Source organism: Ranitomeya imitator, chromosome 3, assembly GCF_032444005.1.
Source record: "Ranitomeya imitator isolate aRanImi1 chromosome 3, aRanImi1.pri, whole genome shotgun sequence".
In the NCBI taxonomy this organism is placed as follows: Eukaryota; Metazoa; Chordata; class Amphibia; order Anura; family Dendrobatidae; genus Ranitomeya; species Ranitomeya imitator.
The window spans coordinates 124,306,131-124,322,454 of NC_091284.1; the positions used below are offsets into that span (position 1 = coordinate 124,306,131).

A 16,324-nucleotide genomic window follows, 5' to 3' on the forward strand; every position below is an offset into this window, starting at 1 on the left:
TAAGACTTCCGTTTTATGGGTGAAATTATCTTTTGCATGAAAGATTATTGTTCTTAGCAGCGCATCATCCTGTGTAAACAGGACATGTGCTACCAAGAACTATGGCAGCCTACGCTCACTGGATGAGCTATTACTGATTGTTCTGTCTACAAAGTAAATGAGTGGAAAATGTAACCGTGAGCAGTGAGCACTACTAGAGAAGGGGTGCTAAGGACAGGTTCCCAAACCATATAGATCAATAGTAAGAGACCTAGCACTCAACTTTAGGTAAGATGCAGCAGGAAAATGTATTGTAGTAAATACCGGAAAACGTTTCGGTCAATTGTGACCTTCATCAGTTACAGGAGGTTATTAAATAAAAGCCAGTAACGGGAATTATCGCTGCACGATCATATATCAGCGTGGTTGTTGTAGGCAAACCTGCTATGAGCAAATAGGAAGATTCCTGGAGCTGCAGTGCTCTCCGACGCGGCGTCCACCGCTTGTCTCACAAGACAAGCGGTGGACGCCGTGTCGGAGAGCACTGTTTACATTGGACGATTATTGGGAAACGGGTGCTTACAAAGGCTCGTTCAGGGTAACTGGCCATTGTTATGTGTTCCCTTAAGACCTCCATACATACACAATAGACTAACGTCCAAACTCACAATATCTGCTGATTGACTGACGGTCTAATGTTCACGGAGGCCTATAATGTTGTGGAATATAAAGATCTGGCATGTCCGGTTTCGGACAGCTAATCCTATAGTTTTCAGGGAGATAAGCTGCCAAAGGTAGAGTCTGCCGCAGCTCCCGTAGAGAACACGAGCTGGCTGAACACTGGGGCCATCTTTCGGCATACAGCTGTCTGTTGGGTATAGGGCCCCTTGTACAAGAACAGATTTTCGTCTGTTCAGATTGTCCTAGAATTAACTCTTATTACTACTAAGTTGTCTTTTAGATATCGGCTTACATCTGCTGCAGTTGTTATGCTTGGCAGACAGGCCATTAAGCACACTATATGAATTTTATGGCAGGTAAGGCACATTTTAATCAGATCATTTGGTCATTTATTACACAGACCAATTTTGATCTGATTGAACAGAAATTGGACAGACTTCTGTACAAGTAAAGACAACACAACTCAGACTAATGTCATTAACTGTAAAACTGGCCTAATTGGGCAGAAATCTGTGTGTAAGGCTGGCTATACACATTAAATGGATGCTGGCCGAATGATGCTTCTGACGATCGTCCGGCTGACAGCAGTCTTGGGCGAAACTCCCATAAACAGGAGCGCTTGCTTGCCTATGTGCTCCTGTGTTCTCTATGGGTAAGCCATTGTTGTGACATGTCGGCCAGCAGCTTATCTCAGGGAGAACAATGCTATGGGCAGTCCGAAATCGGACATATGCTATCAACATCTGTCCAAACCATCAATCAGCCAGCGCCCCCAAACATATTAGATTGTCGTACCCTAAATGCTGCCTAATCTGTTCCTCCAAACAAACAATGTGCGTGATAAGCCAGGGCCCCATAGCAAACTATTGAATCGGCCACCCTCTCCTTCCCCCGATTATCACCTCCTGGTCCTCCTGTTGTGCATCCCATATTCAGGCTAATTTAGCCAGACGCATCAACCCACTTTGACAGCACCTGTGTATGTATAGGGAGGCAGCACTGCAGGGGGTCCCAGTGGTAATGAGTGGGGGGAGTGGATGTCAGAGCAGGCAGCACTGCTGTAGAGCCCCATAGTGACATACGAACACTTGTACTTCTTGACTGTCCAGCATCCTGGGTCCCCCTGAGATCTCGGGCAGCTACGGCTATAGTTCCACCCTTGTATGTTACTTATCGCAATCCTGCAGTCTTATGTTATTTCACTTGCTTTGACGCTTTTACGGTCTACTCATGCATTTAATGTCCCTTTTATAGCACATGAAGTCCTTGTATACAATGTGTTTTATGTTACTCTATTTGCAGAGATCGCATTGCACGTGTTGGACTGGGCGTTATCCTAAACATTTCAAAAGAAAGAGATGACCCAAGACTTGCCCGACACCTATCCGGCGTCCTTGAGCACATGTTCAAACACTCCGAAGAAACCTGCAAAGAGCTGATAAGTGATGGGGGTCTGGACTCAATCCTTTTTTGGTGTCGATGGACTGATCCAGTAGTGCTGAGACATTGTGCTATGGCTCTGGCCAACTGTGCTATGTATGGTGGACCTTCTAATCAGAGGCTGATGACTGAGAGAAAGACGGCTGAGTGGTTGTTCCCTTTAGTGTTCTCAAAAGAAGATGAACAGATTCGTTTTCACGCTTGTCTGGCAATCACCGTATTAGCAACGAACAAAGAAATTGAGAAGGAGGTAGAAAGGTCTGGCACACTGGCATTGGTTGAACCCTTTATTTCTTCCTTGGATCCTGAGGAGTATGCCCGTTGTCTTCTGAACAATAGTGATAACACACAAGGAAGGACGGCTGGCGACCTTCAGCGTCTGGTGCCATTGCTGGACAGCACACGGCTGGAAGCTCAGTGCATTGCTGCCTTCTACTTATGTGTTGAAGCTGCTATTAAATCCCAGCACAAGAATACAAAGGTGAATTCAGTTTATGTTTCCCAGAACCATTGAATCAATGATAACATGAGTTGCATAAAAATAATGCAGCTAAAGCCCCCATACAAAGTAGTTGGCCGAACTCGTCGATATCGTTGGTTTCTGCTTACAGACAATTCTGTATTAAGATTGTTGGGTTAGACCCGTCATTTTGGGGTCCCACTTTGATGACCCCTACTAATCACTTCGGGTGGTGGTTGAGCGTGCGAGGTGATGCTCCATATCAAATGAAATACAGAGGCACTAAACGCTGGGCCCTACTGTCTTGTCAGGGTCACAAACCTTCAATGATGTGGTGGGGCGCATGCCCAACCTCTCCTCCATTCAAACTACTCTGCACAGAGAAGGAACAAAGGCTCAGCATCAGCAATCGGACATTTATCAGCTATCCTGTGGGTGGGGAACAAATGTCCATTCTTCGAAAACATCCTTAAAGGGAACCTGTCACAAAAAAACTATTAACGTGCAGATATGGGATTAGTCTGCAGCTTACTAGCGTTCTTAACCTGCCCGGCGCCTGCACTTAGCCAAATGCTGCAGGGAGAAAATGAACTTTATTCCCCCTGACATTGTTTGGGTTTCAGTCACGGGGGCGGCGTCGGTTCAGACACTACTCTGCGTCACCGCTGAGTATACAGAGCGGCGGCTGTAACCACCCCCAGGACTGTCAGTCACCGCCAGAGTGTGTGGTTTCAGGCACCGCTCTCTATACTCAGCGAAGTGACTGAACCGCGCGAAGCCCACAAAGCACGCCGCAGCATGGCGTTTTGGCTAGCTATGTCCAAGAAAGAGAAAGGATCCAGCTTATACTATATATAAAAAGCATCACATTTTATTTTCTACAGTAAAAAAAGTGAAAAAATATAAATATTTTGCAAAAGGTTTAAGTGAATATCCTTCATAAAAACCAAAGTGTTTTGGACACAACAGCTTTCTTAGTCCTGGTATGGACTAAACGATGGACACCAGGACTAGGAATGCTGTAGTGTTTGAAACACGTTGGCTTTTATGGAGGCTATTTATTTCAATCTTTTACAACATATACAGTATATATAAAGAAACATGAAATTTCATTTAATCCATTAAGTAAAATTACTTAAAACATACAGTACAGACCAAAAGTTTGGACACACCTTCTCATTTAAAGATTTTTCTGTATTTTCATGACTATGAAAATTGTACATTCACACTTAAGGCATCAAAACTATGAATTAAGGCTACGTTCACATTAGCGTTACGCTAATGTGCGTCGCTGTTGCGTCGGCGACGCAGCGGCGACGCGCCCCTATGTTTAACATAGGGGACGCGTGCGTTGTTTTGGTGGCGTTTTTCGCCACGTGCGTCGTTTCCGACGCTAGCGTCGGACGCAAGAAAACGCTACATGTAGCATTTTCTGTGCGTCCGATTTTCGTCAAAAACGACGCACGCGTCGCAAAACGCGCGCGTTTTTGCGCGCGTTTTTCCGTGCGTCGCCGCTGCGTCGCCGACGCAACGGCGACGCGACGCTAATGTGAACGTAGACTAACACATGTGGAATTATATACTTAACAAAAACGTGTGAAACAACTGAAAATATGTCTTATATTCTAGGTTCTTCAAAGTAGCCACCTTTTGCTTTGATGACTGCTTTGCACACTCTTGGCATTCTCTTGATGAGCTTCAAGAGGTAGTCACCGGGAATGGTCTTCCATCATTCTTGAAGGAGTTCCCAGAGATACTTAGCACTTGTTGGCCCTTTTGCCTTCACTCTGCGGTCCAGCTCACCCCAAACCATCTCGATTGGGTTCAGGTCTGGTGACTGTGGAGGCCAGGTCATCTGGCGTAGCACCCCATCACTCTCCTTCTTGGTCAAATAGCCCTTACATAGCCTGGAGGTGTGTTTGGGGTCATTGTCCTGTTGAAAAATAAATGATGGTCCAACTAAACGCAAACCGGATGGAATAGCATGCCACTGCAAGATGCTGTGGTAGACATGCTGGTTCAGTATCCCTTCAATTTTGAATAAATCCCCAACAGTGTCACCAGCAAAGCACCCCCACACCATCACACCTCCTCCTCCATGCTTCACGGTGGGAACCAGGCATGTAGAGTCCATCCGTTCACCTTTTCTGCGTCGCACATAGACACGGTGGTTGGAACCAAAGATCTCAAATTTGGGCTCGTCAGACCAAAACACAGATTTCCACTGCTCTAATGTCCATTCCTTGTGTTCTTTAGCCCAAACAAGTCTCTTCTGCTTGTTGCCTGTCCTTAGCAGTGGTTTCCTAGATGCTATTTTACCATGAAGGCCTGCTGCACAAATTCTCCTCTTAAAGGGAAGGTGCCATCAAAAAAATTTTTTTTTCAGAAATTGTAAAAATGTAAAGAATTAATGATTACATTTTCTTAAAAAATATTATCATTTGTTTATAATTTAGTAAAATATGAAAAATTATTTGAAAAGTTTTGGAATTTCCACTTTTCAACACTAGGGGGAGCAGCTGCTGAAATTTCAGAAAAACCTAGTGTACAAATAGCTCACATTACTGCACTGCAGTAATTATGGGCGGAGTCTGCTGACGTGTGTGATGTCACTCCTCTCCTCCCCTCCTGGGTGTTTGCTAAGGGATTAGAGAGGATGATATTCAGGAACCCAGTGAGCAGCCATTTTGTTGGTGACTGCAGAGTATGGCTGCCGTCACACTATCAGTATTTGGTCAGTATTTTACCTCAGTATTTGTGGCCAAAACCAGGGGAGGAACAAATAGAGGAAAATAGAGGAAAAGTATAATAGAAACACTTCTGCATTTATCACCCACTCCTGGTTTTGGCTTATAAATACTGAGGTAAAATACTGACCAAATAATGATAGTGTGAAGGCAGCCTTATACTGAGAAGTAGACAGTCACCGAGGATGGCAGGCAGCAAGGATTCTGGGAGATATGTGGTGGAGGGAGCAGGGTGACAGCAGCACAGAGTATTTCAGGAGAGCAGTGTGCTGGTCTATGGGGGCCCCCTGTTTGGTGCGCGGAGCAGCCAGGGATTGTACATAGAGCGCTGTCTTTTATACACATGGATGGACCGTCTGCTCCACAGAAATCCAGGAAACATTTCTGCGGATTGATGGCCTGGTTTGATCCAGACTTTGCATGCAGACTCCATTCCCCTCCTCAGATCCTGTCTTCCCCATCCTGTCCTGGCAATGTGTGAAAGCGAGGCGACAGGCGCAGTGCGGGGTGACGCTGGGAAGGAAATGTAGCCATATAGTAACGATAAAAATGAGGAGACCCCTCTCTTCAGCTACCTCACCAGCCTTCCCCTGACTACACCTAACTGGAGGTCATGCTGCCCCTTCTATTACCCCAGACCCGCGTGCAGGTGCTCAGCCAGAACCACTATAGAATGGGTCCGCTTTCTGAAGATAATACTGCCATAGTGTTCTCACATAATACCGCCATATAGATCACACACAATACTATCAAATAGATCACACAATACTGTCATACAGTTCTCACATACCGCCATATAGATCACACATAATACCGCCAGTGTTCTCACATACCGCCATATAGATCACACATAATACCGCCAGTGTTCTCACATACCGCCATATAGATCACACATAATACCGCCAGTGTTCTCACATACCGCCATATAGATCACACATAATATCGCCAGTGTTCTCACATACCACCATATAGATCACATATAATACCGCCAGTGTTCTCACATACCACCATATGCTTCTCACATAATACCGCCATATAGATCACCCATAATGCCGCCACATAGATCTCACATGTATTGTAAATAAAGAATCGGCCAGAATAAAGTCCTTTATTAATCTTTTTTATACCATACCGAACGCATAATCCTCGACTCCCTCATCTCCCACAACAAAAATAATAAACCACAATGGGGAAAGACACGCAGGGGGGAGAGGAGTGCATAGGAGAGGATTAGATACTGACTGCTGAGCCGTGTATCTAATCCTGTCCTGTGTGATACTGTGCTGCGCCGTGTATCTAATCCTATCTAGGTGTGATACTGTACACAGGACAGGATTAGCTACACAGGACTAGATTAGCTACACAGGACAGAGGTAGCAGTGGTAGATGGTATATAGAGGCAGGCAGCAGTGGTAGATGGTATATAGAGGCAGGCAGCAGTGGTAGATGATATATAGAGACAGGCAGCAGTGGTAGATGGTATACAGAGGCAGGTAGCGGTGCTATACAGAGGCAGGTAGTGGTGCTATACAGAGGCAGGTAGCGGTGGTATACAGAGGCAGGTAGCGGTGGTATACAGAGGCAGGTAGCGGTGGTATACAGAGGCAGGTAGCGGTGGTATACAGAGGCAGGTAGCGGTGGTATACAGAGGCAGGTAGCGGTGGTATACAGGGGCTGGTAGCGGTGGTATATAGGGGCAGGTAGCGGTGGTATATAGGGGCAGGTAGCGGTGGTATATAGGGGCAGGTAGCGGTGGTATATAGGGGCAGGTAGCAGTGGTATATAGGGGCAGGTAGCAGTGGTATATAGGGGCAGGTAGCAGTGGTATATAGGAGCAGGTAGCAGTCGTATATAGGAGCAGGTAGCAGTGGTATATAGGGGCAGGTAGCAGTGGTATATAGGGGCAGGTAGCAGTGGTATATAGGGGCAGGTAGCAGTGGTATATAGGAGCAGGTAGCAGTGGTATATAGGAGCAGGTAGCAGTGGTATATAGGGGCAGGTAGCAGTGGTATATAAGGGCTGGTAGCAGTGGTATATAGGGACAGGTAGCAGTGGTATATAGGGGCAGGTAGCAGTGGTATATAGGGCAGGTAGCAGTGGTATATAGAGCAGGTAGCAGTGGTATACAGGGGCAGGTAGCAGTGCTATATAGGGGCAGGTAGCAGTGGTATATAGGAGCAGGTAGCAGTGGTATATAGGGGCAGGTAGCAGTGGTATATAGGGGCAGGTAGCAGTGGTATATAGGGGCAGGTAGCAGTGGTATATAGGAGCAGGTAGCAGTGGTATATAGGAGCAGGTAGCAGTGGTATATAGGGGCTAGTAGCAGTGGTATATAGGGACAGGTAGCAGTGGTATATAGGAGCAGGTAGCAGTGGTATATAGTGGCTGGTAGCAGTGGTATATAGGAGCAGGTAGCAGTGGTATATAGGAGCAGGTAGCAGTGGTATATAGGAGCAGGTAGCAGTGGTATATAGGAGCAGGTAGCAGTGGTATATAGAGACAGGTAGCAGTGGTATATAGGGGCAGGTAGCAGTGGTATATAGGGGCTAGTAGCAGTGGTATATAGGGGCTAGTAGCAGTGGTATATAGGGGCTAGTAGCAGTGGTATATAGGGACAGGTAGCAGTGGTAGATGCATAAGAAAATAAAAACTCTGTACTTACCTTCAGTCCTCTTCCAGGAAGTGCTGAATCATGTTCAGGGCTGAGCAGTGTGAAGATCTCCCTGCTCTGCTCTGAACAGGTCGGCAGTGAGCAGTGATTGCAGCCTGTGCTGTAATACTAAGTACAGGCTGCAATCACAGCTCCTGGCTGCAGATACTCACCCCGGACCTCGCTCCCAGCAGCAGCTTCTCTCTGGCAGCTCCTGCTATGATCGCACACACTGAGCTGTGTGTGCGATGACAGAGGAAAAAAACAAAATGGCCGCGATCTCCTCTCACAGCTGTGACGTAGCAGCCCAGTGGGCGTGCCCAAGTCACAGCTGAGAGGCAGGAGGAGCGGTCGGAGCCCGACTGTTGGCTCCTATGCCCATGGCTGCCGTAAGTGAGGTGTGCAAGTGTCCTTCCCAGACACTTACACCCACACTAATGAAAATGGCGGCCTCCAGTGGCAAAAGTAAAAATGAATAAATAAAAAAGTATTAAAGTACTACATTTACTTTTGTATTAAAAATAATTGATTATATAATCAATAATTATTAATACAAAAACTAAAATCACGGCACCCTCCCTTTAACAGTTGTTATAGAGATGTGTCTGCTGCTAGAACTCTGTGTGTCATTGACCTGGTCTCTAATCTGAGCTGCTGTTAACCTGCGATTTCTGAGGCTGGTGACTCTGATAAACTTATCCTCAGAAGCAGAGGTGACTCTTGGTCTTCCTTTCCTGGGGCTGTCCTCATGTGAGCCAGTTTCTTTGTAGCGCTTGATGGTTTTTGCCACTGCACTTGGGGACACTTTCAAAGATTTCCCAATTTTTCAGATTTTCTGGACTGACTGACCTTCATTTCTTAAAGTAATGGTGGCCACTAGTTTTTCTTTACTTAGCTGCTTTTTTCTTGCCATAATACAAATTCTAACAGTCTATTCAGTAGGACTATCAGCTGTGTATCCACCAGACTTCTGCACAACACAACTGATGGTCCCAACCCCATTTATAAGGCAAGAAATCCCACTTATTAAACCTGACAGGACACACCTGTGAAGTGAAAACCATTTCCGGTGACTACCTCTTGAAGCTCATCAAGAGAATGCCAAGAGTGTGCAAAGCAGTCATCAAAGCAAAAGGTGGCTACTTTGAAGAACATAGAATATGAGACATAATTTCAGGTTTTTCACACTTTTTTGTTAAGTATATAATTCCACATGTGTTAATTCATAGTTTTGATGCCTTAAGTGTGAATGTACAATTTTCATAGTCATGTAAATACAGAAAAATCTTTAAATGAGAAGGTGTGTCCAAACTTTTGAATGAACCTTCATGCATGAGCAGTAGATGTTTGGCCGTTCATGACAGAATCGACAGGTTTAGGCAACTGTCTTCTTGCGGGTGAGCTAGGATTAACATACAGTACAATATATGAACCTGAAATGCATATAAACTAGATTTTTGTATTGTTTCAAAGTCAACCTACACTTTGGATTAGGACTAGTGATGAGCGAATATACTCGAGATTTCTCGAGCACGCTCGGGTGTCATCCGAGTATTTTTTAGTGCTCGGAGATTTAGTTTTTCTTGCCTTAGCTGAATGATTTACATCTGTTAGCCAGCATAAGTACATGTGGGGGTTGCCTGGTTGCTAGGGAATCCCCACATGTACTTATGCTGGCTAACAGATGTAAATCATTCAGCTGCGAAAAGAAAATCTAAATCTCCGAGCACTAAAAAATACTCGGAGGACAACTGAGCGAGCTCGAGAAATCTCAAGTAACAAGTATATTCTTTCATCACTAGTTAGGACACATTATTCATGATTGTAAGCACTGTACATGTATATTTCTTTATATCAGACATTACATGTGATTCTCTATAGAGTACAGTTAATCAATGTTCACACTTCAGGTCAGGTTTTGCTGCATTTTTAGTTAAAAAAGCAGGTACATTGGTATGTGAAACCCATTTATTTTTGTGATTTTTTTCTCCAAGTTTAAACCATAATTTCTTGATGTTCATGGCAGTTGAGAAAGGCAGTTTAGGATTAGTATAGTTTAATTAAATTAGTAATGTGTACAAATTAAACATTCACTGACCAAGGTGTGAAATTGAAATGCATGTTGCCTACCGGAGTGTGAAATTAAACAGTGTCCTACAAACTGAATTCTCTCAATGTCTTAGGCCGGTTTCACATGTCCGTTTATTTATGGTACCATAAAAACGGTATCGGAGAGGTCAGTGTCTGTGTGTAATACTTGCGGCAAACGTGTGGAAACCATGTGCCGCCCATGTGCCGCATCAGTACCACACGCACTGGTTCCTTGTAAGCATTGGTACAGTAAGCGCTGTGCCCTTGCGCCGGGTGCTGAAGATAGCTCTCATCATTCTCTGCTTTGCCAGCGATCAGTGCGAGTAGGGGAGAATGATGAGAGTTATATTCAAGTGATAACAGTGAGAGCAGGCGATGGCTGATGGGATTATATCTGCTGCCGCTAGAAACAGTGATAACAGGCGTGGTGGCAAGTGGGGTTGATGTCACCTTTGTATTGTCTGGTGACATCAAGTCCACGGCTTAGTAATGGAGAGGCATCTATAAGACACCTATCCTTTATTAATCCTATAGTTATATAGTAAATAAAGACACGGCAAGTATAAAGTCCTTTATTAAAGTCCTTTATTTGAAATAAAACAAAACGCACTTTCCCATTTTTAATTAAAAATAACAAACGCAGTTATACTCACCAAGCGCCTTATTCCACTGAATCCCTCGTCTCCTGTAATAAAACAAAAAACAACAACCATATCCCTAACCTGTCCGTTGTTCTGTCCCACGCCGTAATCCATATTTGGGAATAAATAGTTTTCAACCTGGACAGTGCCAAGATGCAACCGTCCAGGCTGAGAACCACTGATGAATGATCTGCTGCAAGCACAGCATCATTGACCAGTGGTGACATCATCGTGGTTACCGCCAGTCAGTGAGGCTGAACTGTGGTGACCTCAGCACCGTGGGAAAAAAGTCAGTGATGAGGTCACTGCAGTTCAGCTCTATGAGTATAATTGTGTTTGTTATTTTTAAATAAAAATGGAAAAATTTATTTTGTTTTATTTCTAGTAAGGACTTTATTCTGGCTGTGTCTAAGTCTTTATTTAACTTATAACAATAGGATTTATAATGGATAGGTGTCTTATAGTGGGCTTCATGTCACCAGACAATACAATGGTGACATCAACCTCACAAATATGAACCCCACTTGCCATTGTTACAGGACAAAGTGCCAGAATTGGCACATCTAATAGATGTGCCTGTTCTGGGTCGGCTGCGGGCTGTTACTTTTAGGCTGGGGGAAGTCAATATCCATGGCCCCTTACCAGTCTGAGAATTCCAACCCCCAGCTGTCAGCTTTAGCAAGGATAGTTGTCAAAAATGAGGGGGACCCCATGCTGTCTTTTTAAATTATTTAATTTAAAAAAACTGTATAGGGACCCCTCTATTCTTGATAATCAGGCTTGCTGAAGCTGACAGCTGAGGATTGCAGCCCCAAGCTGTCAGTTTTGTCTGACTGGTTATAGAAAATACTGGGGAACCCATGCTGGATTTATTTATATATAGGTGATGTTATTAGGGGCAGCAGGTGTAGGCTACTGGGGGTAATAGTCCCATCAGCCGCTGCCTGCTCTCATTGTTATCACTTGAATGTAACGGTCATCATTCTCCCCTGCTCGGTCTGATCTCTGAGAATTATGAGAACCGTCTTCATCACCTGGTGCTGGGGAACAGCGCTTACTGTAGTGCTTCTTCTCAGGCGCCGGTACGTGTCACACGAATGACATCCCGGTGTGTAATCCATGTGCACGTGTGCAGGACGTTTTGTGGGCCGTACTGCCGGTAAAAAACGAACATATTAGCGAGTTTTGCCCATGAACACGGTCCCTGGGAACACACTGACATATGAACAGACCCATTCACTTGAATGGGTTTGTGTATGTAAGTGTCTCTAGTACGTGTGAAAACTGTCACCACACCTGGCAGAGACACTGAATTGTCAAAGAGCTTTTAGGTAAACTATTCCTGACCAATTCACCTCCCCCACTGTTACACTTTCCAAAAATGGTTTTGGGTTTCACATATGTCTTGCATTGGTGATCTGTAGTCATGCTTTTGTGGTGAAAGCAAAGCTGAATTTTGAGATCCTGAAAAAAGCAGCAAAACCTGCTTCTTTCTTGCCAAGAGAGCAGGTTTTCGTGCAGAAACAAAAACCGCAGCAAAAACGCAACATGTGAACATAGCCTTAGAAATTAGAACTTGATAAAATTACGGTAAGTTAAAATGAAATAATCAAAAATGTAAACGACACTATATGTAATGTGCAATTATTTCCTTGGAAACTAATAGCCGTGGTCCACGCTGGATTTCTTGTCTCACTTTCTAGATATTCAGTGAAATTGGAGCCGCACAAAGCTTAAGGCGAATCGTATGCTACTCTGTTGATTGTACCGTTTCCACCCTGGCCAAAAAAGCCCTTCAGATGATTGGTGAAGAGGTCCCTTCTCGCATTGCGCGTTCCGTACCTAACTGGAAACCACTGGAAGTACAACACTGGCTGCAGCAGATTGGCTTTAACAAGTTTTCACAGACATTTTTAGTAAGTTGTGGGAATATAACAGATATACATGTACTTTATGCAGAAAAGTTTTTAACTAACATTGTGCTTGGTCACAACAGGACCATCAGATTGATGGGGATCTACTTCTGAGGTTAAGTGAGATAGATCTAAAAGGAGACTTGGGCATGACCTCCAGTATCACTCGCAAGAGGTGAGTGTCCGGCCGGCTGCATCACCGCTATCATATGTCGTCTTTTGGTGTAAATGAGGAGACCACATTATAGAAAGCCAGAACAATGAAGACGAGTGCTTTCAGCTTCTTCTAAAATGTGAAACTTTATTTAAACCAAAATTAAACAATGTATTCCATATTACTCAAGGAAAAAATAGGATATGCTGAAATTCAGATCAGACAAAGAATGACATTCGAAACGCGTTTCAGTTTTTCCCTTGAGTAACAGGGAATCCATTTTTTTTAATTTTTGCCTAAATAAAGTTTCAGATGTTATAAGAAGCTGGAGTCACTCTTCTTGAGTCTTTTACTTACGTTTGTTGAGGACGGCGTTGCGTGCCCCTGCATACCCCGATGGTGAGATGCCTTACACTGAGCTGCTTGTGCGTGGTTCAGGCCCCGTAACTACAGTCAATACCACTGACTGTTCAGAAAATGACTTAAAAATGTTAGTTTGCAAACTACCGTACTTAAAGTTTTTGTCTGTGTTAGAAAACTAACTATCATACACCATGATCGTGAAAGGGAATCTGTCACTAGGTTTTTACCAACAAATCTGAGAGATTATCACTAGAAGACTATTAAACCTGCTGCCATATAATGCTCCATAATCATGAGCTGTATATAACCCCACCTCCCATCACTGAATGGCAGCTTTCTGCCTATGCACAGTGAACACCGAAAGCTACCAATCAGTGGTGTGGGCGGGGTTTTAAAGAGCTCAGCATTTAGAGAACTGCTAGGTAAAACTAATTTTATCAAAACTGTAGCAAGCAGCCCAGTAAGTGACACATCGCTGCGACCAGGATCTTCCCTTACATCATGTTGCTTTTGTTGTACATTACGCAGACAGTGTACTCATTTTGATCGGGCTCTGTGTAATGCCTAGTTTTGCCTGTGGGGGAGCTGCAAGAGGAACTGACCACTTACTGCCACATTTGCCCAGAGACTATAGCTATTTGCTAGGGGTCCCATTTGTGAAGAACTTCTTTTTTGGTGCCCAATCCTGTTCTCCCCACCACGGGCGAAACGATCTTTTGCGACTTATGTATGAAGCGCTGAGATCCCGTTTCTTTCCTACTTTATAGATTTATGAGGGAGCTGGTAGAACTAAAAACGTATGCCAACTACTCAACGTGTGATCGCAGTAACCTGGCGGACTGGCTGGGCAGTGTGGAGCCCCGCTTCAGGCAGTATACCTACAATCTGGTCACTTGTGGCATCGATCGCAATTTCCTCCATCACGTGACGGAGCAGCAGCTCGAGGAGGATTGTCACGTCACAACGGGCTTTCACCGTGTCCGTATTCTCACCGCAGCCAGAGGTGAGTTCTTCACCTGCCACCATGTTTAGACTATAACATTCATTTATATCATCTTTATTATTATTTAGTGCACATAAACTGTTTTTTTTAATAACTTTAGCATAGAGATTGGCATCCCCAGCCATCCTAGTGTCTTGATATTTACGTGCCAAAACGGCGCTGTTTCAGCAGCACAGAGAAATATTTATTTATTTTGATCACTTATATAGCGCCAACTTATTCTACAGCGCTTTACAGACATTATCATCGCTGTCCCCAATGGGGCTCACAATCTAAATTCCCTATCAGTATGTCTTTGTAATGTGGGTGGAAACCAGACAAAACCCTACACAAATCCTTGCAGATGTTGTCCTAACCACTGAGCCACCGTGCTGCCCAAAGAGAATATTAACATACTGCTTGTTCGCTTGTATCAGCCAAATTATTAGCAAATATAAGAGGCGAGTACACTGCAAAATGAGCAAGCCGAAAATGAAACGTCCAGCTGGAGTGTACCCTCTGCCACCAGCTGCAATCCCTGAAGCCCACAACAACCCATGTGCAGGTTTTCCTCAGAGATCCCCCACCCCTTGCTGCTCCTTTCCCTTCGCATATATGGGTGAGCCAGGCAAGCCCCTTACCACCCAGTATGGGTGGCACCACATCAAAAATAAGCACCATCGTCAACACTTGTCCTGTGAAAGGTAAGAGCAGGAGCTTCTTAGCCTAGAGTGCAGAACGCCTACAGATGGTGGGCCCATATCAGTGGTCTACCCTTTCATGAACGCAGCTTTTGGGGACTCAGTCAATAAAAAATGATGGACTTCATGCAAATAATTATAAAAACGTTGATTTTCGGAGCAGCAGGTTTCCATCAGTTTTTTTGCACATCAGTATAAGCCTTGTAAGCATGCATCGTCTACATTCAAGCTTTTCTGCTTGTCTGGTTATTGTACATGATGTACCCATTATGGTCCGCCAGGCAGCATCACATCCGATTACCTGAAGCCAGCGATCTCGGGAGATATCTCCTCTTGTGCAGTTAGGTAATTATTCATGACATTGTGCTTCAGCAGGATCCAGTCACTTATTACGTTTCATACCTCTTTAGACACATTATCAGCATTCACATAATCAGCACCGTTATCCAATTCTGTCTATTTTTGTAGGTTGTATATCATTTAAGCTGTATTTAAAGGGGTTGTCTGCTTCTGTTAGGCTATGTTCATTCGTTGCGTTGTTGCAGCATTTTTTCTGCAGGCAGAATCTGCTTTCTTGGCAGTAAATAAGCTGCTTTCAAATAAGTAGGTTTTGCTGTGTTTTTCCTGCTTCTGTATTTTTGCTGCCTTTCTTTGCTGATTTTTTTTCTGTGCAGATTATGTGTCCATTAATTTACTTGGCATAATATCCCATCGTGCTATTTTTCCACTTACCCGCCACTCTACCACCCTCCCTCCTCCGTCACTTGTACGCTTTCTGTATTTACTGCTTAAATCCATATCTAGTGAAGACAGATTACCAGATCACTGAGGGATACGGTTACAGTTTCTAGTAAATTTATGGAGAGAGGAGGAGCAGCTAGAAGGAGAGAGACGCAGAAAGGCACAAGGATATGGCTAATTCTTTATAGTAATTTTTTATTTCACCCCAGAGCTGGATGCACATATACACTGCCCAGTACTGGTGAATAATACCTCCATTGCTGCTGCATCTGACTGTGTGCTACCCAGAGATAGTGGAGCAGAATCTCCTCTTTAGCCGGGGTCACACTTACGAGTGTGATGCAAGTAACTCACACGAGTCTCTCTCATCAATACCCAGCACTGCCGCTGGCACTCGGGACCGGAGCGTACGGCTGCATGTATTTCTATTCAGCTGAACACTCCAGTCCGAGTGCCGGCGGCAGTGCTGGGTATTGATGCCAGAGACTCGTGCGAGTTTCTCGCATCACACTCACAAGTGTGACCCCGGCCTGACTGTGTGTGAAGTGTATGGGAGACATCAAAGCAACTAGTCTCCATTCACTCATTAGCTGAGGTCAGGGAAAACAGACAGATTTAAATGGGGAAAAAGCTGCAAAAAATGCAGGATATAAGTCATATAATTGTGCTACTCCTGATGTACACACACTACACAGACATGAAGGCTTACTATGAAAAGTCACCAAAATGACTGTTTAAAGGTACCTTCACACATAACGATATCGTTAACGATATCGTTGCA

At 44.3% G+C, this 16,324-nt stretch overlaps 1 protein-coding gene across 1 annotated transcript in view; it reads left to right on the forward strand.

Moving 5' to 3' along the window:
* SARM1 (sterile alpha and TIR motif containing 1) overlaps positions 1-16,324 on the forward strand; it is a 40,534-nt gene that overhangs the window by 7,072 nt on the left and 17,138 nt on the right. Inside the window, exons 3-6 of the mRNA XM_069761377.1 lie at positions 1,963-2,581; positions 12,393-12,605; positions 12,686-12,777; positions 13,887-14,122. Coding sequence (XP_069617478.1) covers positions 1,963-2,581; positions 12,393-12,605; positions 12,686-12,777; positions 13,887-14,122 — 1,160 coding nt within the window. The remainder of the gene's footprint in view (positions 1-1,962; positions 2,582-12,392; positions 12,606-12,685; positions 12,778-13,886; positions 14,123-16,324) is intronic.